This window comes from Coregonus clupeaformis, unplaced genomic scaffold, assembly GCF_020615455.1.
Source record: "Coregonus clupeaformis isolate EN_2021a unplaced genomic scaffold, ASM2061545v1 scaf0171, whole genome shotgun sequence".
NCBI classification, from domain to species: domain Eukaryota; kingdom Metazoa; phylum Chordata; class Actinopteri; order Salmoniformes; family Salmonidae; genus Coregonus; species Coregonus clupeaformis.
The window spans coordinates 114106-140000 of record NW_025533626.1 but is presented as its reverse complement, the minus strand read 5'-3'; the positions used below and the strand labels follow the sequence as shown (position 1 = coordinate 140000).

At 47.3% G+C, this 25895-nt stretch overlaps 1 protein-coding gene across 1 annotated transcript in view; it reads left to right on the top strand.

Moving 5' to 3' along the window:
- Nucleotides 1–25895, top strand: part of LOC121561532 — a 152114-nt gene that overhangs the window by 96969 nt on the left and 29250 nt on the right. The window contains exons 15-22 of the mRNA XM_045213920.1: nucleotides 5887–6161; nucleotides 8182–8347; nucleotides 8441–8644; nucleotides 8876–9028; nucleotides 13159–13376; nucleotides 13882–14071; nucleotides 16112–17011; nucleotides 19325–19417. Coding sequence (XP_045069855.1) covers nucleotides 5887–6161; nucleotides 8182–8347; nucleotides 8441–8644; nucleotides 8876–9028; nucleotides 13159–13376; nucleotides 13882–14071; nucleotides 16112–17011; nucleotides 19325–19417 — 2199 coding nt within the window. The remainder of the gene's footprint in view (nucleotides 1–5886; nucleotides 6162–8181; nucleotides 8348–8440; nucleotides 8645–8875; nucleotides 9029–13158; nucleotides 13377–13881; nucleotides 14072–16111; nucleotides 17012–19324; nucleotides 19418–25895) is intronic.

Sequence of the window (25895 nt, the reverse complement as noted above, 5' to 3'; positions counted from 1 at the left end):
TTTAGACCACATTGTTCACTGGGCCAGTTTAGACCACAGTGTTCAGCGGGCCAGTTAAGACCACAGTGTTCAGTGGGCCAGTTTAGACCACAGTGTTTAGTGGGCCAGTTTAGACCACAGTATTCAGTGGGCCAGTTTAGACCACAGTGATCAATGGGCCAGTTTAGACCACAGTGTCAGTGGGCCAGTTTAGACCACAGTGATAAATGGGCCAGTTTAGACCACAGTGTTTAGTGGGCCAGTTTAGACCACAGTGTTCAGTTGGCAACCACTGTGTTCAGTTGGTCAGTTTGGACCACAGTGTTCAGTTGGCCAGTTTAGACGACAGTGTTCAGTCGGCCAGTTTAGACCACAGTGTTCAGTTGGCAAGTTTAGACCACAGCTTTCAGTGGGCCAGTTTAAACCACAGTGTTCAGTTGGCCAGTTTAAACCACCGTGTTCAGTTGGTTTGTTTAGATGACAGTGTTCAGTCGGCAGTTTAGACCATAGTGTTCAGTGGGCAAGTTTAGACCACAGTGTTCAGTGGGCCAGTTTAGACCACAGTGTTCAGTGGGCCAGTTTAGACCACAGTGTTCAGTGGGCCAGTTTAGACCACAGTGTTCAGTGGGCCAGTTTAGACCACAGTGTTCAGTGGGCCAGTTTAGACCACAGTGATCAGTGGGCCAGTTTAGACCACAGTGTTCAGTGGGCCAGTTTAGACCACAGTGTTCAGTTGGCCAGTTTAGACTACAGTGATCAGTGGGCCAGTTTAGACCACAGTGTTCAGTGGGCCAGTTTAGACCACAGTGTTCAGTGGGCCAGTTTAGACCACAGTGTTCAGTGGGCCAGTTTAGACCACAGTGTTCAGTGGGCCAGTTTAGACCACAGTGTTCACTGGGCCAGTTTAGACCACAGTGTTCAGTGGGCCAGTTTAGACCACAGTGATCAGTGGGCCAGTTTAGACCACAGTGTTCAGTGGGCCAGTTTAGACCACAGTGTTCAGTTGGCTAGTTTAGACCACAGTGATCAGTGGGCCAGTTTAGACCACAGTGTTCAGTGGGCCAGTTTAGACCACAGTGTTCAGTGGGCCAGTTTAGACCACAGTGTTCAGTGGGCCAGTTTAGACCACAGTGATCAATTGGGCCAGTTTAGACAACAGTGTTCAGTGGGCCAGTTTAGACCACAGTGTTCAGTGGGCCAGTTTAGACCACAGTGTTCAGTGGGCCAGTTTAGACCACAGTGATCAGTGGGCCAGTTTAGACCACAGTATTCAGTGGGCCAGTTTAGACCACAGTGTTCAATTGGCCAGTTTAGACCACAGTATTCAGTGGGCCATTTTAGACCACAGTGTTCAGTTGGCCAGTTTAGACAACAGTGTTCAGTGGGCCAGTTTAGACCACAGTGTTCAGCTGGCCAGTTTACAGTATTCAGTGGGTCAGTTTAGACCACAGTGTTTAGCTGGCCAGTTTTGACCACAGTATTCAGTGTGCCAGTTTAGACCACAGTGTTCAGATGGCCAGTTTAGACCACAGTATTCAGTGTGCCAGTTTAGACCACAGTGTTCAGTGGGCCAGTTTAGACCACAGTGTTCAGTGGGCCAGTTTAGACCACAGTGATCAGTGGGCCAGTTTAGACCACAGTGTTCAGTGGGCCAGTTTAGACCACAGTGTTCAGTTGGCCAGTTTTGACCACAGTGATCAGTCGGCAGTTTAGACCATAGTGTTCAGTGGGCCAGTTTAGACCACAGTGTTCAGTGGGCCAGTTTAGACCACAGTGTTCAGTGGGCCAGTTTAGACCACAGTGTTCAGTGGGCCAGTTTAGACCACAGTGTTCAGTGGGCCAGTTTAGACCACAGTGTTCAGTGGGCCAGTTTAGACCACAGTGTTCAGTGGGCCAGTTTAGACCACAGTGTTCAGTGGGCCAGTTTAGACCACAGTGATCAGTGGGCCAGTTTAGACCACAGTGTTCAGTGGGCCAGTTTAGACCACAGTGTTCAGTTGGCCAGTTTAGACTACAGTGATCAGTGGGCCAGTTTAGACCACAGTGTTCAGTGGGCCAGTTTAGACCACAGTGTTCAGTGGGCCAGTTTAGACCACAGTGTTCAGTGGGCCAGTTTAGACCACAGTGTTCAGTGGGCCAGTTTAGACCACAGTGTTCACTGGGCCAGTTTAGACCACAGTGTTCAGTGGGCCAGTTTAGACCACAGTGATCAGTGGGCCAGTTTAGACCACAGTGTTCAGTGGGCCAGTTTAGACCACAGTGTTCAGTTGGCTAGTTTAGACCACAGTGATCAGTGGGCCAGTTTAGACCACAGTGTTCAGTGGGCCAGTTTAGACCACAGTGTTCAGTGGGCCAGTTTAGACCACAGTGTTCAGTGGGCCAGTTTAGACCACAGTGTTCAATTGGGCCAGTTTAGACCACAGTGTTCAGTGGGCCAGTTTAGACCACAGTGTTCAGTGGGCCAGTTTAGACCACAGTGTTCAGTGGGCCAGTTTAGACCACAGTGATCAGTGGGCCAGTTTAGACCACAGTATTCAGTGGGCCAGTTTAGACCACAGTGTTCAGTTGGCCAGTTTAGACCACAGTATTCAGTGGGCCATTTTAGACCACAGTGTTCAGTTGGCCAGTTTAGACCACAGTGTTCAGTGGGCCAGTTTAGACCACAGTGTTCAGCTGGGCCAGTTTACAGTATTCAGTGGGTCAGTTTAGACCACAGTGTTTAGCTGGCCAGTTTTGACCACAGTATTCAGTGTGCCAGTTTAGACCACAGTGTTCAGATGGCCAGTTTAGACCACAGTATTCAGTGTGCCAGTTTAGACCACAGTGTTCAGTGGGCCAGTTTAGACCACAGTGTTCAGTGGGCCAGTTTAGACCACAGTGTTCAGTGGGCCAGTTTAGACCACAGTGTTCAGTGGGCCAGTTTAGACCACAGTGTTCAGTTGGCCAGTTTTGACCACAGTGATCAGTCGGCAGTTTAGACCATAGTGTTCAGTGGGCCAGTTTAGACCACAGTGTTCAGTGGGCCAGTTTAGACCACAGTGTTCAGTGGGCCAGTTTAGACCACAGTGTTCAGTGGGCCAGTTTAGACCACAGTGTTCAGTGGGCCAGTTTAGACCACAGTGATCAGTGGGCCAGTTTAGACCACAGTGTTCAGTGGGCCAGTTTAGACCACAGTGTTCAGTTGGCCAGTTTAGACCTCAGTGATCAGTGGGCCAGTTTAGACCACAGTGTTCAGTGGGCCAGTTTAGACCACAGTGTTCAGTGGGCCAGTTTAGACCACAGTGATCAGTGGGCCAGTTTAGACCACAGTGTTCAGTGGGCCAGTTTAGACCACAGTGTTCAGTGGGCCAGTTTAGACCACAGTGTTCAGTGGGCCAGTTTAGACCACAGTGATCAGTGGGCCAGTTTAGACCACAGTATTCAGTGGGCCAGTTTAGACCACAGTGTTCAGTTGGCCAGTTTAGACCACAGTATTCAGTGGGCCAGTTTAGACCACAGTGTTCAGCGGGCCAGTGTACAGTATTCAGTGGGTCAGTTTAGACCACAGTGTATAGCTGGCCAGTTTTGACCACAGTATTCAGTGGGTCAGTTTAGACCACAGTGTTCAGTTGGCCAGTTTAGACCACAGTATTCAGTGTGCCAGTTTAGACCACAGTGTTCAGTGGGCCAGTTTAGACCACATTGTTCAGTGGGCCAGTTTAGACCACAGTGTTCAGTGGGCCAGTTTAGACCACAGTGTTCAGTGGTACAGTTTAGAACATAGGGTTCAGTGGGCCAGTTTAGACCACAGTGTTCAGTGGTACAGTTTAGACCATAGGGTTCAGTGGGCCAGTTTAGACCACAGTGTTCAGTGGGCCAGTTTAGACCACAGTGTTCAGTGGGCCAGTTTAGACCACAGTGATCAGTGGGCCAGTTTAGACCACAGTGTTCAGTGGGCCAGTTTAGACCACAGTCTTCAGTTGGCCAGTTTAGACCACAGTGATCAGTGGGCCAGTTTAGACCACAGTGTTCAGTGGGCCAGTTTAGACCACAGTGTTCAGTTGGCCAGTTTAGACCACATTGATCAGTGGGCCAGTTTAGACCACAGTGTTCAGTGGGCCAGCTTAGACCACAGCGTTCAGTGGGCCAGTTTAGACCACAGTGTTCAGTGGGCCAGTTTAGACCACAGTGATCAGTGGGCCAGTTTAGACCACAGTGTTCAGTGGGCCAGTTTAGACCGCAGTGTTCAGTTGGCCAGTTTAGACCACAGTATTCAGTGGGCCAGTTTAGACCACAGTGTTCAGCGGGCCAGTGTACAGTATTCAGTGGGTCAGTTTAGACCACAGTGTTCAGTTGGCCAGTTTAGACCACAGTATTCAGTGGGTCAGTTTAGACCACAGTGTTCAGTTGGCCAGTTTAGACCACAGTATTCAGTGTGCCAGTTTAGACCACAGTGTTCAGTGGGTCAGTTTAGACCACATTGTTCAGTGGGCCAGTTTAGACCACAGTGTTCAGTGGGCCAGTTTAGACCACAGTGTTCAGTGGTACAGTTTAGAACATAGGGTTCAGTGGGCCAGTTTAGACCACAGTGTTCAGTGGTACAGTTTAGACCATAGGGTTCAGTGGGCCAGTTTAGACCACAGTGTTCAGTGGGCCAGTTTAGACCACAGTGTTCAGTGGGCCAGTTTAGACCACAGTGATCAGTGGGCCAGTTTAGACCACAGTATTCAGTGGGCCAGTTTAGACCACATTGTTCAGTTGGCCAGTTTAGACCACAGTATTCAGTGGGCCATTTTAGACGACAGTGTTCAGTTGGCCAGTTTAGACCACAGTGTTCAGTGGGCCAGTTTAGACCACAGTGTTCAGTTGGCCAGTTTGGACCACATTGTTCAGTCGGCCAGTTTAGACCACAGTGTTCAGTGGGCCAGTTTACACCACACTGTTCACTGGGCCAGGTTACACCATAGTGTTCAGTCGGCCAGTTTACACCACAGTGTTCACTGGGCCAGTTTACACCACAGTGTTCAGTGGGCCAGTTTAGACTACATTGTTTAGGGCCAGTCAGTGTGGATTCTGCCAGCTTATTTCTTTATTGGCCCCTGTACATCAATATTCAGTGAAAAAAAAAATCTGACATTGATTTATGAAGACGAGTCCCTACGCTTGTCTCAAAGCAACCCGAAACGGTGCTTCAATAGTTTACCACACGCAGGTTGGCTATTGTTCCAAATGCAGTGTTGGAAAAAGTTCCCAAATTTCATAATTGAGTAAAATTAAAGATACCTTAATAGAAAATGATGAAAATTAAAATCACCTAGTAAAATACTACTATTTGGTTTTAAGAAAAGTCAGCAAAAAAATGGAGGGATGCTAAAGTAAAAAAACGTCTTGGTTTGAAAGGTGTAAGAGAGTTAGGGTTAGGGAAAGGTGTAAGAGAGTTAGGGTTAGGGAAAGGTGGACGAGAGTTAGGGTTAGGGAAAGGTGGACGAGAGTTAGGGTTAGGGAAAGGTGGACGAGAGTTAGGGTTAGGGAAAGGTGTAAGAGAGTTAGGGTTAGGGAAAGGTGGACGAGAGTTAGGGTTAGGGAAAGGTGGACGAGAGTTAGGGTTAGGGAAAGGTGGACGAGAGTTAGGGAAAGATGGACGAGAGTTAGGGTTCGGGAAAGGTGGACGAGAGATACGGTTAGGGAAAGGTGGACGAGAGTTAGGGTTCGGGAAAGGTGGACGAGAGATACGGTTAGGGAAAGGTGTAAGAAAGTTAGAGTTAGGGAAAGGTGGACGAGAGTTAGGGTTCGGGAAAGGTGGACGAGAGCGACAGATTCATGATGACCCTGCAGTTAACCTCTCCTCCCAGACAGTACAGCTCTGACCCTAACCCTTATTCTAGACCGATGTTGACCCTGCAGTTCTTCTCTCCCCTCTCCTCCCAGAGAGTGCAGCTCCTCCAGGCCCTGGGTAGTATCGAAGCCTGGTTGGAGGCGGTAGAGCTGTCCATGTCTAACTCCCAGCTGGCAGGAGACACGGAGACCGTGAGGCTGGCTGAGAGAGAGATCTGCCTGCTCCAGACAGAGCTGTCCTCCCGGGGAATGGAGCTAGCAGCACTCAGACAGGAGATGGACAGGCTGGGTGGTCAGCAGGAGGGTCAGGGCCCAGGATACCCCAACACTGAGGGCCTCCCAGATTATATGGACCAGGTGGAGAGAAAGTGAGTACCCAGGGTGGAGAGAGAGAGAGAGAGAGAGAGAGAGAGAGAGAGAGAGAGGTGGGTAGGTGTGTGTTATTCCTTCATGTTTCATGTACAACTTAGTGACGTCTCCTCTTGAATCCTGACTGGAGTTTCACCCACAGGTTGTCTATGTGTTCTGACTGAGGGTCCCCTCCTCTCACTAGGCTAGATTGAACCTTTACTAATACCCAGAAAGAGAACCACATCAGACTACACTGAGTCACCATTACGAAGACATTTGGTTTTGCACCGGTGGTGTTTATCTTAAATAATTCATACTTCATATATCTTGTAAATATATCTCAGTACTCTGTCCAACCTCTGGTTCTATTGTTTATATATTCCTCTTGGTGAGGAGGAAAGCAGTGACCTGATATGTTCCAGAATGTTCCAGAACCAATGACCCTCTAAGAGATCCACTCTACTGACATATACAATGATGTCATCATAACCAACTGTCCTACAGAGAGAGAGAGGGGGAGAGAGAGCAGAGAGAGAGAGAACAGAGAGAGTGAGAGAGTGGGGGAGGGAGAGAGAGAGCAGAAAGAGGGGGGAGAAAGAGGAGAGAGAGAGAGAGAGAGAGAGAGAGAGGGAGAGAGAGAGAGAGAGAGAGAGAGGAGGGAGAGAGGGGAGAGAGCAGAGAGAGATGGAGAGAGAGGGTCCAGAAAGGAACATAAAATTCAACACACCAATTAGGATCTGGCTAAAAATACTTGATTCAGTTATAGAACCCATTGCACTCTATGGTTGTGAGGTCTGGGGTCCGCTCACCAAGGAAGAATTCACAAAATGTAACAAACACCAGATTGAAATATCCTCTGTGTACAACGTAAAACACCAAGAGCAGAATTAGGCCGATACCTGCTAATGATCAAAATCATGTTAAGAGACGTTAAATTCTACAACCACCTAAAAGGAAGGGATTCCCAAACCTTCCATAACAAAGCCATCACCCACAGAGAGATGAACCTGGAGAAGAGTCCCCTAAGTAAACTGGTCCTGGGGCTCTGTTCACAAACACAAACAGATCCCACACAGCCCTGGGAAAGCAACACAATTAGACCCAACCAAATCATGAGAAAACAATAATTACTTGGCACATTGGAAAGAACAGAGCAAACTAGAATGCTATTTGGCCCTAAACAGAGAGTACACAGTGGCAGAATACCTGACCACTGTGACTGACCCAAAAGTAAGGAAAGCTTTGACTATGTACAGACTCAGTGAGCATAGCCTTGCTATTGAGAAAGGCTGCCGTAGGCAGACCTGGCTCTCAAGAGAAGACAGGCTATGTGCACACTGCCCACAAAAGGAGGTGGAAACTGAGCTGCACTTCCTAACCTCCTTCCCAATGAATGACCATATTAGAGACACATATTTCCCTCAGATTACTGAAACTCCCTTATCTACTGGGTGAAATACCACAGTGTGCCATCACAGCAGCAAGATTTGTGACCTGTTGCCACAAGAAAAGGGCAACCAGTGAAGAACAAACCATTGTAAATACAACCCATATTTATGTTTATTTATTTTCCCATTTGTACTTTAACTATTTGCACATTGTTACAACACTGTATATAGACATAATATGACATTTGAAATGTCTTTATTCTTTTGGAACTTCTGAATGTAATGTTTACTGTTAACAATAATAAAAAAAAAACGTTTGTTTATTATCTATTTCACTTGCTTTGGCAATGTAAACATATGTTTCCCATGCCAATAAAGCCCTTAAATTCAATTTAATTTAATTTAATTGATAGAGCAGAGAGAGAGAGCAGAAAGAGATATAACTCTTCGACCTGTATAAACCAATGACCCTTCTGCCTCTGGCCCACTCTCCTCCACCCTGTCTTTTTTTGGGGGGTTGGTGTCTAAGGTGTCTTTAACAATCTGTCTCTAAGTGTTAACAGCCTGAACCTATGGCATCTCAGCTTCCAGATTGACTGGCCTTTATTGTAGGTTAAGTGTTGAATGTTGATGTACTCTGTGTCTCCAGGTACCAACGTGTTCAGACTGCGTTGACCCAGCAGAGTTCGTCGCTGCAGGACACCAGGATGCTGACAGAGTTTCTGGAGAGGGTGGAGGTGGAGTTAGAGGAGAGGGTGGAGCTAGAGGAGAGCCAGGAGGCCAGGGGGAGGGGCTACAGCAGTAACCTTGGACAGGTGAGGCACAGAGTTTTACCTGCATGAAGTCACACCACACAGCATAATACCTTAGGTACGTGAGGGTTAAATCACATCCTGTTTGTCTCCCAGCCTCTCCACAGTGAGATCATCTCAGCTCTTTCCCTGCTGGGTGATGGGGGTGGAAGTGGTGGTGGGGAGCCCCTGATGGAGCTGCTGGGGAACCCTGTACAGGAGCTGCAGGAGGCAGTGGAGATGTTGAATGACACGGTCAGAGAGAGAGGACGATCACAGAATCACATCCATGATCAAGCCATCCAGACCGTGATCGGACAGGTAGGATGGCCCTGGGGGTCAGAGAGTTTATAGATTTTGGTATTATGAAGATCCAGTGGAGTTTGTGTTGGTCTCACACACACAGTATCCATGGCAACATGGTTGTTGAAGAAGAACAGTGAAAACAGTTTCCTTCAGATTGTTTACTTGACAGAATAAACCAACGCTGGCCAAAGGAAAAGTACCAGGCACTGACTGACCCTAGCATCCCTCTGCTCTCTCCTGTCCCAGCTGGCTGTGCTGTCAGTGCGTGTGGAGGACTGTCTGTGCTGCAGTAGGGAGCTGAACCTGGACCTCCTGCAGAGAGAGACGGACATGGCCTTGTGCTGTGAACAAGACGACAGTGGACTAGAGGGGCTGGAGGAGCAGCAACATCACCTAGAGGTGGGGGGGACTAGAGGAGCAGTAAGACCACCTAGAGGTGGGGGGAGGGGGGGGACGACTAGAGGAGCAGTAAGACCACCTAGAGGTGGGGGGACGACTAGAGGAGCAGTAAGACCACCTAGAGGTGGGGGGAGGGGGGGACTAGAGGAGCAGTAAGACCACCTAGAGGTGGGGGGACTAGAGGAGCAGTAAGACCACCTAGAGGTGGGGGGGACTAGAGGAGCAGTAAGACCACCTAGAGGTGGGGGGACTAGAGGAGCAGTAAGACCACCTAGAGGTGGGGGGGGACTAGAGGAGCAGTAAGACCACCTAGAGGTGGGGGGGGACTAGAGGAGCAGTAAGACCACCTAGAGGTGGGGGGGGCTAGAGGAGCAGTAAGACCACCCTAGAGGTGGGGGGGGAGGGGGGGACTAGAGGAGCAGTAAGACCACCTAGAGGTGGGGGGGACTAGAGGAGCAGTAAGACCACCTAGAGGTGGGGGGACTAGAGGAGCAGTAAGACCACCAGAGGTGGGGGGGGGAGGGGGGACTAGAGGAGCAGTAAGACCACCTAGAGGTGGGGGGGACTAGAGGAGCAGTAAGACCACCTAGAGGTGGGGGGGGACTAGAGGAGCAGTAAGACCACCTAGAGGTGGGGGGAGGGGGGACTAGAGGAGCAGTAAGACCACCCTAGAGGTGGGGGGGGACTAGAGGAGCAGTAAGACCACCTAGAGGTGGGGGGACTAGAGGAGCAGTAAGACCACCTAGAGGTGGGGGGGACTAGAGGAGCAGTAAGACCACCTAGAGGTGGGGGGGACTAGAGGAGCAGTAAGACCACCTAGAGGTGGGGGGGAATGGAGGAGCAGTAAGACCACCTAGAGGTGGGGGGAATGGAGGAGCAGTAAGACCACCTAGAGGTGGGGGGGGGGACTAGAGGAGCAGTAAGACCACCTAGAGGTGGGGGGGGGACTAGAGGAGCAGTAAGACCACCTAGAGGTGGGGGGAATGGAGGAGCAGTAAGACCACCTAGAGGTGGGGGGGACTAGAGGAGCAGTAAGACCACCTAGAGGTGGGGGGGGGACTAGAGGAGCAGTAAGACCACCTAGAGGTGGGGGGAACTGGAGGAGCAGTAAGACCACCTAGAGGTGGGGGGGGAATGGAGGAGCAGTAAGACCACCTAGAGGTGGGGGGGGACTAGAGGAGCAGTAAGACCACCTAGAGGTGGGGGGGACTAGAGGAGCAGTAAGACCACCTAGAGGTGGGGGGAATGGAGGAGCAGTAAGACCACCTAGAGGTGGGGGGGGGACTAGAGGAGCAGTAAGACCACCTAGAGGTGGGGGGACTAGAGGAGCAGTAAGACCACCTAGAGGTGGGGGGGAATGGAGGAGCAGTAAGACCACCTAGAGGTGGGGGGGGAATGGAGGAGCAGTAAGACCACCTAGAGGTGGGGGGAAATGGAGGAGCAGTAAGACCACCTAGAGGTGGGGGGGGAAATGGAGGAGCAGTAAGACCACCTAGAGGTGGGGGGGGGGTGGGGGGGACTAGAGGAGCAGTAAGACCACCAGAGGTGGGGGGGGACTAGAGGAGCAGTAAGACCACCTAGAGGTGGGGGGAGGGGGACTAGAGGAGCAGTAAGACCACCTAGAGGTGGGGGGGGGACTAGAGGAGCAGTAAGACCACCCTAGAGGTGGGGGGGGACTAGAGGAGCAGTAAGACCACCTAGAGGTGGGGGGGACTAGAGGAGCAGTAAGACCACCTAGAGGTGGGGGGGACTAGAGGAGCAGTAAGACCACCCTAGAGGTGGGGGGGACTAGAGGAGCAGTAAGACCACCTAGAGGTGGGGGGGACTAGAGGAGCAGTAAGACCACCTAGAGGTGGGGGGGGGACTAGAGGAGCAGTAAGACCACCTAGAGGTGGGGGGTGGGACTAGAGGAGCAGTAAGACCACCTAGAGGTGAGGGGGGGGGGGGAAGCCTACTGTCTGTAGTCATAAAAACAATTAGGATAAATAAATAGACTATTGTCTGTAGTCATAAAAACAATTAGGATAAATAAATAGACTATTGTCTGTAGTCATAAAAACAATTAGGATAAATACATTGACTATTGTCTGTAGTCATAAATACAATTAGGATAAATACATAGACTATTGTCTGTAGTCATAAAAACAATTAGGATAAATACATTGACTATTGTCTGTAGTCATAAATACAATTAGGATAAATAAATAGACTATTGTCTGTAGTCATAAAAACAATTAGGATAAATACATTGACTATTGTCTGTAGTCATAAAAACAATTAGGATAAATAAATAGACTATTGTCTGTAGTCATAAAAACAATTAGGATAAATACATAGACTATTGTCTGTAGTCATAAAAACAATTAGGATAAATACATAGACTATTGTCTGTAGTCATAAAAACAATTAGTATAAATACATTGACTATTGTCTGTAGTCATAAATACAATTAGGATAAATACATAGACTATTGTCTGTAGTCATAAAAACAATTAGGATAAATACATTGACTATTGTCTGTAGTCATAAAAACAATTAGGATAAATAAATAGACTATTGTCTGTAGTCATAAAAACAATTAGGATAAATACATAGACTATTGTCTGTAGTCATAAAAACAATTAGGATAAATAAATAGACTATTGTCTGTAGTCATAAAAACAATTAGGATAAATACATAGACTATTGTCTGTAGTCATAAAAACAATTAGGATAAATACATAGACTATTGTCTGTAGTCATAAAAACAATTAGGATAAATACATTGACTATTGTCTGTAGTCATAAAAACAATTAGGATAAATACATTGACTATTGTCTGTAGTCATAAAAACAATTAGGATAAATACATTGACTATTGTCTGTAGTCATAAAAACAATTAGGATAAATAAATAGACTATTGTCTGTATTCATAAAAACAATTAGGATAAATAAATAGACTATTGTCTGTAGTCATAAAAACAATTAGGATAAATACATTGACTATTGTCTGTAGTCATAAAAACAATTAGGATAAATACATTGACTATTGTCTGTAGTCATAAAAACAATTAGGATAAATAAATAGACTATTGTCTATATTCATAAAAACAATTAGGATAAATAAATAGACTATTGTCTGTAGTCATAAAAACAATTAGGATAAATACATAGACTATTGTCTGTAGTCATAAAAACAATTCGGATAAATAAATAGACTATTGTCTGTAGTCATAAAAACAATTAGGATAAATACATAGACTATTGTCTGTAGTCATAAAAACAATTAGGCGAAATAAATTGATGTTATTTTGTTGGGTAACGGATCGGCTCTCGGAACTCGTTAAGAGGTGGCTTCTATCTTCAATGTAATCATTCATTCAGAAGGTTAAACCCATAGGTTATTAGATTACCAGGTCGATTTTTCATTAGGTTATAATAATTGAAGACACACAACATGAGCAGATTAACTTGGTCAAAACATTTCTTTATTAAAGACTATCAGAAAGAATGTTGGTACTTATTTCTTTTGATCCAAAGCCACAAATGAATGAGTCACTCAGCTTTCTGCTGACGGATCCTAGCTGGACTCTTTCATTCAGTTTCTTCTTCCCATCAGTAAAGAATGACTCCGTGTTTCAGAAACTCCCTTTATATAGAGGGGCTATCACTCTTTCACACTGTGGTAAATAAAGCCAGTTTGTTATTTAGAATTATTTATTTCTGTTTTTATATGGAGAGAAACCAAAAGCCAACCGTGCCTATTTTTTGAAAATCGTCAGTCCACATGTCGTGTAATTGCGCCATTGTATTTACCCAAGTTCTCTCTAAACTCCAGGACCACCGGCAGCATATTCTTTTTTTCCTGATGCAGGACTCTAGTGCCAGAGAAGAGAGACTCTCGTACTGAAACATTCACACCTCCATTAATTTATGAAGAGACAGTCAATTTGTGCCACAGTTTAGGCTACCGATAGATCAGCGTTCTAACTCCCCCTTGTGGTAGTGTGGTGCAATGACAGAATGACGCAATTTACCACAATCTGCCACCATCTACCACAAACGGTTGCTGCATGAGCTCTAAACTTTTAAAGGAAGAACCACTGTAGTATTATAATTCAACCTGTTGCATTGTCTTTGTTCCCTGTAGGTTGACTATGCTGTACTGAAGGAAGAAGTGGAGGAGCTCCAGAGACAGGCTGGTTGTCTGGAGGAGCTATGCCCAGAGAGAGTGTCCGTCCTGGGGGTGGAGGTGCAGGGAGCCCTGGGGGTTTGGAGGGAACTAGGGAAGAACGTAGAGGAGAACAGAGACAGATTACGACAGTTTGTTCACCTGCAGGACTTCTTCAGGACCTACCTGGCCATGATGTAAGCAGAATGGGTAGTCATGGTTACCTGGGCATTACGTAGGCATCATGGGGAAACCCTACTGTCCCCTTCTGGCTCAATCAGGGGCGCTTTCTCAATTAATCTTTCTCTGACTTTCTTTCATAATCCCACTGTAGCCTGCTGAGAGCCATTGTGACTGGAGCAGAGCACAGAAAACCTCAGACTGTTAGCTGTTTCATATTATAACAGTCTGTCAGGCAGGCTTTGTCAGTAATTTAAGACGTGTTGGGGAGGTCGGTATGGTTATTGTTAGTTCCGTGGGTTCCATAGTTCTGTTAGTTCTGTGGTTCCGGGTTCCGTAGTGTATTTGTAGCAAAGGAAGTGAGTTCCTCCACTATCATAAAGTTCTGGTTATCATCATATTCATGGCTTTACTCACTGTCTTCCTTCTTCTTCTTCTTCTTCTTCTTCTTCTTCTTCTTCTTCTTCTTCTTCTTCTTCTTCTTCTTCTTCCTTTTCCCCCTCCACCCTTTTGGATGGACAGATCGTGGATGGAGGACACCCGGGAGTGTATTTTCTCGGAGAGAGTGTTGCATTGTGGGAGGGACGGCCAGGAGCCAGTGGCTGCAGAGATGGAGATGGACGTGCAGATAGACAGGAAGTTGGAGGAGTTTGAGGAGCTGGTTGCTGCAGGGAGGAACCTGCTGAACGCTGAGCACCACCTGGCCAACATGGTAGGGTCTACTGGTTGATTGGTTGATTGTTTGATTGGTTTTTTGGTTGATTGGTTGGTTGCTTGATTTATTGTTTGACTGGTTGGTTGGTTGGTTGGTTGGTTGGTTGATTGATTGGTTGATTGGTTGATTGGTTGGTTGATTGATTGGTTGGCTGGTTGTTTGATTGTTTGGTTGATTGGTTGGTTGGTTGGTTGGTTGATTGGTTGTTCAGTTGATTGGTTGATTGATTGGTTGATTGGTTGGTTGGTTGGTTTGTTGGTTGGTTGGTTGATTGGTTGATTGGTTGATTGATTGATTGTTTGATTGGTTGTTTGTTTGTTTGTTTGATTGATTCATTGGCTCAGATGGTAGGGTTAACATTGAGTCGCACTTTAGGATTCTGTGTTTTTGTAACTATGGCTGCATTTACACAGACAGGCCAATTCTGATATTTTTTCCCAAATTGGTCTTTTGACCAATCAGATCAGCTCTGAAAAAGATCTGATGTGATTGGTCAAAAGACCAGGGTTAACTATGTAAACGTAGCCCCAGCTGTCTAACCCAGAGGTGTCAGTTCCACGGAGGACCAAGTGGCTGCGGGTTTTCGCTCCTCCCTTGTACTTGATTGATGAATTAAGGTCATTAATTAGTTAGGAACTCCCCTCACCTGGTTGTCTAGGTCTTTATTAATTAGTTAGGAACTCCCCTCATCTGGTTGTCTAGGTCTTTATTAATTAGTTAGGAACTCCCCTCATCTGGTTGTCTAGGTCTTTATTAATTAGTTAGGAACTCCCCTCACCTGGTTGTCTAGGTCTTTATTAATTAGTTAGGAACTCCCCTCATCTGGTTGTCTAGGTCTTTATTAATTAGCAAGGAACTCCCCTCATCTGGTTGTCTAGGTCTTAATTAATTAGTTAGGAACTCCCCTCATCTGGTTGTCTAGGTCTTAATTAATTAGTTAGGAACTCCCCTCACCTGGTTGTCTAGGTCTTTATTAATTAGTTAGGAACTCCCCTCATCTGGTTGTCTAGGTCTTTATTAATTAGTTAGGAACTCCCCTCACCTGGTTGTCTAGGTCTTTATTAATTAGTTAGGAACTCCCCTCATCTGGTTGTCTATGTCTTTATTAATTAGTTAGGAACTCCCCTCACCTGGCTGTCTAGGTCTTTATTAATTAGTTAGGAACTCCCCTCATCTGGCTGTCTAGGTCTTTATTAATTAGTTAGGAACTCCCCTCATCTGGCTGTCTAGGTCTTTATTAATTAGTTAGGAACTCCCCTCATCTGGTTGTCTAGGTCTTTATTAATTAGTTAGGAACTCCCCTCATCTGGTTGTCTAGGTCTTTATTAATTAGTTAGGAACTCCCCTCACCTGGTTGTCTAGGTCTTTATTAATTAGTTAGGAACTCCCCTCATCTGGTTGTCTAGGTCTTTATTAATTAGTTAGGAACTCCCCTCATCTGGTTGTCTAGGTCTTTATTAATTAGTTAGGAACTCCCCTCATCTGGTTGTCTAGGTCTTTATTAATTAGTTAGGAACTCCCCTCACCTGGCTGTCTAGGTCTTTATTAATTAGTTAGGAACTCCCCTCACCTGGTTGTCTAGGTCTTTATTAATTAGTTAGGAACTCCCCTCATCTGGTTGTCTAGGTCTTTATTAATTAGTTAGGAACTCCCCTCATCTGGTTGTCTAGGTCTTTATTAATTAGTTAGGAACTCCCCTCATCTGGTTGTCTAGGTCTTTATTAATTAGTAAGGAACTCCCCTCACCTGGTTGTCTAGGTCTTTATTAATTAGTAAGGAACTCCCCTCATCTGGTTGTCTAGGTCTTAATTAATTAGTTAGGAACTCCCCTCACCTGGCTGTCTAGGTCTTCATTGGTCAGTAATTGAAAGGAAATAACTTAAACCATTGCTTTTTCATCCCTGGTCTAAACACTAGTTAGTCAATCAATCGATTGATTGGTTGACTGGTTGATTGATTGACTGGTTGACTGATTGATTGATTGATTGATTGATTGACTGGTTGACTGATTGACTGACTGATTGATCATTCCTCTAGATCCGTGAGCGTCTGGAAGAGTTGAAGTCCATGCTGGGATGGATTCTGGTCCACTGGAGAGACCAGAAACACCAGAGGAGTCTACGCAGGAAGAAGAAGACTGAATCTAATGAAGATATTATCTACTCTCAGCCCCCAACAAAGCAGACTACTGGAGATATCTACTCCACTAGAGACAACATCTACTCAGAGAGCACAGTAGAGTCCACTAGAGATAACATTTACACAAACACTGTACCAGAGTCCATTATAGACAACATCTATGTCAACACCAAAGCAGAGCCCACAGCAGCAGATACCTACACATATGCTACAGCCTGCTCCCCCGACAGTACCCCTGCTCAGCCAGAGACCCACCATCCCCCTACACTGAGTGTCTTTGAGGACAGATTGAGGACAATAGACAGTCTGTCATGTTGGGAGGACCTAGAGGAGGGCTACCAGGTGATGAGCAGCAGCACACGGCCTCCAGGGGACAGCGGCTTCACCTCTCCTCCAGAAACCCACCAATACCCCGGCCTGGTCTTCAAAGAGCCCAGCAGACCAGCCCTCTGCCTGGAGTGCACCTCAGTCAACAGCAGCCCTGGGGTTAGCCTGGTGGGCCAGTGGGGAATGGTCAGCCCTGGGGTTAGCCTGGTGGGCCAGGGGGGAATGGTCAGCCCTGGGGTTAGCCTGGTGGGCCAGGGGGGAATGGTCAGCCCTGGGGTTAGCCTGGTGGGCCAGGGGGGAATGGTCAGCCTAGGCGGCACCGTCAAGACCAGCCTTGGAGGCAGTGTGGACCTGGGGGGCACTATCAATCTCATCCTCAGCCTGGGGAACCATGGAGACAGCCATGTGGAGGTGCTGGAGGCTAGTCCTAGAGTGGGTGAGGAGGAAGAGAGCACAGAGCCTGTCCACAGGGTAAGAACCACAGACATCCTTTCCTCTGTACTGTGAGGGGAAAAAAGTATTTGATCCCCTGATGATTTTGTACGTTTGCCCACTGACAAAGAAATGATCAGTCTATAATTTTAATGGTAGGTTAATTGAATAGTAAGAGACAGAATAACAACAAAAAAATCCAGAAAAACGCATGTCAAAAATGTTATAAATTGATTTGCATTTTAATGAGGGAAATAAGTATTTGACCCCTCTGCAAAACATAATTTAGTACCTGGTGGCAAAACCCTTGTTGGCAATCACAGAGGTCAGATGTTTCTTGTAGTTGGCCACCAGGTTTGCACACATCTCAGGAGTGGTTTTGTCCCACTCCTCTTTGCAGATCTTCTCCAAGTCATTAAGATTTCGAGGCTGACGTTTGGCAACTCGAACCTTCAGCTCCCTCCACAGATTTTCTATGGGATTAAGGTCTGAAGACTGGCTAGGCCACTCCAGGACCTTAATGTGCTTCTTCTTGAGCCACTCCTTTGTTGCCTTGGCCGTGTGTTTTGGGTCATTGTTATGCTGGAATACCCATCCACGACCCATTTTCAATGCCCTGGCTGAGGGAAGGAGGTTCTCACCCAAGATTTGAAGGTACATGGCCCCGTCCATCGTCCCTTTGATGCGGTGAAGTTGTCCTGTACCCTTAGCAGAAAAACACCCCCAAAGCATAATGTTTCCACCTCCATGTTTGACGGTGGGGATGGTGTTCTTGGGGTCATAGGCAGCATTCCTCCTCCTCCAAACACGACGAGTTGAGTTGATGCCAAAGAGCTCAAAGCTCTGAATCATTCAGATGTTCATCGGCAAACTTCAGACGGCCCTGTATATGTGCTTTCTTGAGCAGGGGGACCTTGCGGGCGTTGCAGGATTTCAGTCCTTCACAGCGTAGTGTGTTACCAATTGTTTTCTTGGTGTCTATGGTCCCAGCTGCCTTGAGATCATTGACAAGATCCTCCCGTGTAGTTCTGGGCTGATTCCTCACCGTTTTCATGATCATTGCAACTCCACAAGGTGAGATTTTGCATGGAGCCCCAGGCCGAGGGAGATAAACAGTTATTTTGTGTTTCTTCCATTTGCGAATAATCGCACCAACTGTTGTCACCTTCTCACCAAGCTGCTTGGCGATGGTCTTGTAGCCCATTCCAGTCTTGTGTAGGTCTACAATCTTGTCCCTGACATCCTTGGAGAGCTCTTTGGTCTTGGCCATGGTGGAGAGTTTGGAATCTGATTGATTGATTGCTTCTGTGGACAGGTGTCTTTTATACAGGTAATAAAATGAGATTAGGAGCACTCCCTTTAAGAGTGTGCTCCTAATCTCAGCTCATTACCTGTATAAAAGACACCTGGGAGCCAGAAATCTTTCTGATTGAGAGGGGGTCAAATACGTAATGCAAATCAATTAATAACATTTTTGACATGCGTTTTTCTGGATTTTTGTTGTTGATATTCTGTCTCTCACTGTTCAAATAAACCTACCATTAAAATTATAGACTGATCATTTCTTTGTCAGTGGACAAACGTACAAAATCAGCAGGGGATCAAATACTTTTTTCCCTCACTGTACCTACCTGACTGTACCGACCACTCTGTCCTTACCACTGTACCGACCACTCTGTCCCAACCACTGTACTGACCACTCTGTCCCAACCACTGTACCGACCACTCTGTCCTTACCACTGTACTGACCACTCTGTCCTTTCCACTGTACCGACCACTCTGTCCCAACCACTGTACTGACCACTCTGTCCCAACCACTGTACCGACCACTCTGTCCCAACCACTGTAATGACCACTCTGTCCCAACCACTGTACCGACCACTCTGTCCTTACCACTGTACCGACCACTCTGTCCTTTCCACTGTACCGACCACTCTGTCCTTACCACTGTACTGACCACTCTGTCCCAACCACTGTACTGACCACTCTGTCCCAACCACTGTACTGACCACTCTGTCCTTTCCACTGTACCGACCACTCTGTCCTTTCCACTGTACCGACCACACTGTCCCAACCACTGTACTGACCACTCTGTCCCAACCACTGTACTGACCACTCTGTCCTTTCCACTGTACTGACCACACTGTCCTTACCACTGTACCGACCACACTGTCCCAACCACTGTACTGACCACTCTGTACTGACCACTTTGTCCTCTAGAATCACTGGGCTTCCTCTTTCCAGCCTTCCTTTCTTATTTCCTATTTTCAACCCCCCTCCCCCCCTCTCTCTCTCTCTCTCTACCCTCTCTCTCTCTCTCTCTCTCTCTACCCCTCTCTCTCTCGCCCTCAGCCAAGTAAAAGCTTTTGGAGGCGCTGCCAGGTTCTGTTGGAAAATACTCTGGGTAGTTTAAAGAGAAAGATTTATCGGCAGAGTGCAGACGAGGTAAATGTGTTAGTGTGGTCCGGATGTCACTACTACAGTATGTCTCTACCAGTGTCTCTCTATAAGTGTATGCTGTGTGTGTGCGTGCGTGTGCATGCGTGTTGCATATGTGCGTGTGTGTGTGAGTGCAGATAACAGGAAGCATGCTCTAAAGTGTGTCATAGCAAGACAACTGATTAGTTCTATCATCTTCAGTGTGATGATGTCATCTTTCATCTGTAACACGTTGTGAAATAAACCAATCAAATGGCATCCTATTCCCTATATACAGAACTTTAAGAACATTTGGTCTTTCCATGACAGGTGACCAGGTGAATTCAGGGGAAAGCTATGATCCCTTATTGATTAAATCAAATCAAATGTTATTTGTCACATGCGCCGAATACAACAAGTGTAGACTTTACAGTGAAATGCTTACTTACAGCCCTTAACCAACAGTGCATTTATTTTAAACAAAAAAAGTAAGAATAAAACAACAACAAAAAAGCCCTTAACCAACAATGCAGTTTTAAGAAAGAATACCAAAACAAAATCACACAAAAAAATACAATATAAAATAATATGAAATAAAAGTAACAAATAATTAAAGAGCAGCAGTAAAAATAACAGTAGCGAGGCTATATACAGGGGGTACCGGTACAGAGTCAATGTGCGGGGGCACCGGTTAGTCGAGGTAATATGTACATGTAGGTAGAGTTATTAAAGTGACTATGCATAGATAATAAACAGAGAGTAGCAGCACCGTAAAAGGGTGTGTGGGGGGGGGTGCAATGCAAATAGTCTAGGGTAGCCATTTGATTAGATGTTCAGGAGTCTTATGGCTTGGGGGTAGAATCTGTTTACAAGCCTCTTGGACCTAGACTTGGCGCTCCGGTACCGCTTGCCGTGCGGTAGCAGAGAGAACAGTCTATGACTAGGGTGGCTGGAGTCTTTGACAATTTTGAGGGCCTTCCTCTGACACCGCCTGGTATAGAGGTCCTGGATGGCAGGAAGCTTGGCCCCAGTGATGTACTGGGCCGTACGCACTACCCTCTGTAGTGCCTTGTGGTCAGAGGCCGAGCAGTTGCCATACCAGGCAGTAATGCAACCAGTCAGGATGCTCTCGATGGTGCAGTTGTAGAACCTTTCGAGGATCTGAGGACCCATGCCAAATCTTTTCAGTCTCTTTAGGGGGAATAGGTTTTGTCGTGCCCTCTTCACAACCATCTTGGTGTGCTTGGAACTTATTAGTTTGTTGGTGATGTGGACACCAAGGAATTTGAAGCTCTCAACCTGTTCCACTACAGCCCCGTCGATGAGAATGGGGGCGTGCTCAGTCCTCTTCGTTTTCCTGTAGTCCACAATCATCTCCTTTGTCTTGCTCATGTTGAGGGAGAGGTTGTTATCCTGGCACCACACGGCCAGGTCTCTGACCTCCTCCCTATAGGCTGTCTCGTCGTTGTCGGTGATCAGGCCTACAACTGTTGTGTCATCGGCAAACTTAATGATGGTGTTGGAGTCGTGCCTGGCCATGCAGTCATGAGTGAACAGGGAGTACAGGAGGGGTCTGAGCATGCACCCCTGAGGGGCCCCCGTGTTGAGGATCAGTGTGGTGGATGTGTTGTTACCTACCCTTACCACCTGGGGGCGGCCCGTCAGGAAGTTCAGGATCCAGTTACAGAGGGAGGTGTTTAGTCCCAGGGTCCTTAGCTTAGTGATGAGCTTTGAGGGCACTATGGTGTTGAACGCTGAGCTGTAGTCAATGAATAGCATTCTCACATAGGTGTTCCTCTTGTCCAGGTGGGAAAGGGCAGTGTGGAGTATAATAGAGATTACACCATCTGTGGATCTGTTGGGGCGGTATGCAAATTGAGTGGGTCTAGGGTTTCTGGGATAATGGTGTTGATGTGAGCCATGACCAGCCTTTCAAAGCACTTCATGGCTACAGATGTGAGTTGTACGGGTCAGTAGTCATTTAGGCAGGTTACCTTAGTGTTCTTGGGCACAGGGACTATGGTGGTCTGCTTGAAACATGTTGGTATTACAGACTCAGACAGGGAGAGGTTGAAAATGTCAGTGAAGACACTTGCCAGTTGGTCAGCGCATGCTCTGAGTACACGTCCTGGTAATCCGTCTGGCCCTGCGGTCTTGTTAATATTGACCTGTTTAAAGGTCTTACTCACATCGGCTACGGAGAGCGGGATCACACAGTCGTCCGGAAACAGCTGATGCTCTCATGCATGTTTCAGTGTTACTTGCCTCGAAGCGAGCATAGAAGTGATTTAGCTCATCTGGTAGGCTTGTGTCACTGGGAAGCTCACGGCTGTGCTTCCCTTTGTAGTCTGTAATAGTTTTCAAGCCCTGCCACAGTCCCTGTCCTTGAAATCGGCAGCTCTACCCTTTAGCTCAGTGCAGATGTTGCCTGTAATCCATGGCTTCTGGTTGGGGTATGTACGTACGGTCACTGTGGGGACGACGTCATCGATGCACTTATTGATGAAGCCAGTGATTGATGTGGTGTACTCCTCAATGCCATCGGAAGAATCCCGGAACATATTCCAGTCTGTGCTAGCAAAACAGTCCTGTAGCTTAGCATCTGCTTCATCTGACCACTTTTTTATTGACCGAGTCACTGGTGCTTCCTGCTTTAGTTTTTGCTTGTAAGCAGGAATCAAGAGGATAGAATTATGGTCAGATTTGCTAAATGGAGGGCGAGGGAGAGCTTTGTACGCGTCTCTGTGTGTGGCGTAAAGGTGGTCTAGAGTTATTTCCCTCTGGTTGCACATTTAACATGCTGGTAGAAATTAGGTAAAATGGATTTAAGTTTCCCTGCATTAAAGTCCCCGCCCACTAGGAGCGCCGCCTCTGGATGAGCGTTTTCCTGTTTTCTTATGGCCATATACAGTTCATTGAGTGCGGTCTTTGTGCCTGCATCGGTTTGTGGTGGTAAATAGATAGATACGAAGAATATAGATGAAAACTCTCTTGGTAGATAGTGTGGTCTACAGCTTATCATGAGATTCTCCACCTCAGGCGAGCAAAACCTAGAGACTTCCTTAGATATCGTGCACCAGCTGTTGTTTACAAATATACATAGACCGCCACCCCTTGTCTTACCAGAGGCTGCCGTTCTATCCTGCCGATACAGTGTATAACCCGCCAGCTGTATGTTATTCATGTGTTTGTTCAGCCACGACTCGGTGAAACATAAGATATTGCCGTTTTTAATGTCCCGTTGGTAGGATATACGTGCTTGTAGTTCGTCCACCTGATAATCAAGTGATTGTAAGTTGGCCAATAGTATCGATGGCAAAGGCAGATTAGCCACTCGTCGCCGGCTCCTTACCAGGCACCCCGATCTCCTTCTGCGATATCTCCTTTTCTTTCTACTGTGAATGACGGGGATGAGGGCCCTGTCGGGTGTCTGGAGCAAATCCCTCTCGTCCGACTCATTAAAGAAAAATGATTAGAGTGGCGCAGTGGTCTAAGGCACTGCATCGCAGTGCTAGCTGTGCCACTAGAGATCCTGGTTCGAATCCAGGCTCTGTCGTAGCCGGCCGCGACCGGGAGACCCATGGGGCGGCGCGCACAATTGGCCCAGCGTCGTCCAAGGTAGGGGAGGGAATGGCCGGCAGGGGATGTAGCTCAGTTGGTAGAGCATGGCGTTTGCAACGCCAGGGTTGTGGGTTCGATAAAAAAAATAAAAAAAATAATAATAATGTATGCACTAACTGTAAGTCGCTCTGGATAAGAGCGTCTGCTAAATGACTAAAAATGTAAATGTAAAAATGATTAGTCCAGTTTAAGGTGAGTAATCGCTGTTCTGATGTCCAGAAGCTATTTTCGGTCATAAGAGACGGTAGCAGCAACATTATGTACAAAATAAGTTACAAACAATGCGAAAAAACACACAAAATAGCAGTTGGTTAAGAGTCCATCAAACGGCAGTCATCCGCTCCGGTGCCATTCACCTGTTAAAGATGCTCTATGCAGAGAAAGTGCTCCGCCATTTCCTGATTGCTAAAATTCGAATAGTTCGTCTAATTAAAGTTTATGTGACAAAACAATCACGTTTAGTCAAGTATAGTGTAGAGAATCTAATCTAAACCGCTGTGAAATATATTTTCCATAACCAAAAACGTTGTATTTTCAGCTGTTTGAAGCTGGTGTACAAAACCGAAAGAAAAGACGCAAACACTCAACTGAAGAACGGGAAGCAATGCGCCCATAGAACAGATCTACTGCTTCTTGATTTCAATGACAGATTTATAACAGATCATTTGGTCAGGTCGCTCAAAAAGTTACATATTGCAGCTTTAAATCCACTTCAATCAGTGTAGAGGAAGGGGAGGAGACATGAAGGAGAGGAGACAGGAAGGGGAGGAGACAGGTTAAATAAGGATTTTTTAAGCCTTGAGACAATTGAGACATGGACTGTGTATGTGTGCCATTCAGAGGGTAAATGGGCAAGACAAAAGATTGAAGTGCCTTTTAACGGGGTTTGGTAGTAGGTGCCAGGAGCATCGGTTTGTGTCAACAACTGCAATGCTTCTGGGTGTTTCAAGCTCAACAGTTTCCTGTGTGTATCATCTCAATATTAGGAAGGTGTTCCTAATGTTTGGTAGGGAATAGGCTGCATTTGGGAGATTTGTTTGCAGAGGAATGAGGCATGAGGCTCTCTGCCTGGATAACCACATGGACTGAAAATCTCACAACACATAACTGTCCAATACCGTCTCCTCTCTAACCCTGTCTCTCCTCTAACACTGTCTCCTCTCTAAACCTGTCTCTCCTCTAACCCTGTCTCCTCTCCTCTCCTCTCCTCTCCTCTCCTCTCCTCTCCTCTCCTCTCCTCTCCTCTCCTCTCCTCTCCTCTCCTCTCCTCTCCTCTCCTCTCCTCTCCTCTCCTCTCCTCTCCTCTCCTCTCCTCTCCTCTCCTCTCCTCTCCTCTCCTCTCCTCTCCTCTCATCTCCTCTTCCCTCTCATCTCCCTCTCTATTCCTGTCTCATCTGCTCTCCTCTCTCCTCTCTTATCCTCTCCCTCTAACCCTGTCTCTCCTCTCCTCTCCTCTCCTCTCCTCTCCTCTCCTCTCCTCTCCTCTCCTCTCCTCTCCTCTCCTCTCCTCTCCTCTCCTCTCCTATCCTCTCCTCTCATCTCCTCTCCTCTCCCTCTAACCCTGTCTCCTCTCCTCTCTATCCCTGGCTCCTCTCTTTCTCCTCCTCTCCTCTCCTCTCTTCTCCCCTCCTCTCCTCTCCCTCTCTAACCCTGTCTCCTCTCCTCTCTCCTCTCCTCCTCTCCTCTTCCTCTCTAACCCCGTCTCCTCTCCCTCTCTATCCCTGTCTCCTCTCCTCTCCTCTCCTCTCCTCTCCTCTCCTCTCATCTCCTCTTCCCTCTCATCTCCCTCTCTATTCCTGTCTCCTCTCCTCTCCTCGCTCCTCTCTTATCCTCTCCCTCTGACCCTGTCTTCTCTCCTCTCTATCCCTGGCTCCTCTCCTTTCTCCTCCTCTCCTCTATTCTCCCCTCCTCTCCTCTCCCTCTCTAACCCTGTCTCCTCTCCTCTCCTCTCCTCTCTCCTCTCCTCTTCCTCTCTAACCCCATCTCCTCTCCCTCTCTATCCCTGTCTCCTCTCCTCTCCTCTCCTCTCCTCTCCTCTCCTCTCCTCTCCTCTCCTCTCCTCTCCTCTCCTCTCCTCTCCTCTCCTCTCCTCTCCTCTCCTCTCCTCTTCCCTCTCTATTCCTGTCTCCTCTCCTCTCCTCCTCTCCTCTTCCTCTCTAACCCCGTCTCCTCTCCCTCTCTATCCCTGTCTCCTCTCCTCTCCTCTCCTCTCCTCTCCTCTCCTCTCCTCTCCTCTCCTCTCCTCTCCTCTCCTCTCCTCTCCTCTCCTCTCCTCTCCTCTCCTCTCCTCTTCCCTCTCATCTCACTCTCTATTCCCTGGCTCCTCTCCTATCTCCTCCTCTCCTATCTCCTCCTCTCCTCTCCTCTCCTCTCCCCTCCTCTCCTCTCCCTCTCTAACCCTGTCTCCTCTCCTCTCTCCTCTCCTCCTCTCATCTTCCTCTCTAACCCCGTCTCCTCTCCCTCTCTATCCCTGTCTCCTCTCCTCTCCTCTCCTCTCCTCTCCTCTCCTCTCCTCTCCTCTCCTCTCCTCTCCTCTCCTCTCCTCTCCTCTCCTCTCCTCTCCTCTCCTCTCCACTCCTCTCCTCTCCTCTCCTCTCCTCTCCTCTCTCATCTCCCTCTCTAACCCTGTCTCCTCTCCTCTCTAACCCTGTCTCCTCTCTTCTCCCCTCTAACCCGGTCTAATGTCCTCTCTCTACCTCTCCTCTCCCTATCTAAACCTGTCTCCTCTCTTTTCTCCTTTCCTCTCTTCTCACCTACTCTCCCTCTCTATCCCTGTCCCCTCTCCTATCTCCTGGTCTCCTCTCCCTCTCTAACTCTGTCCCCTCTCCCTCTCCTACCCTACTCCTCTCCTCTCACTCTCTATCCATGACTCTTCTCCTCTCCT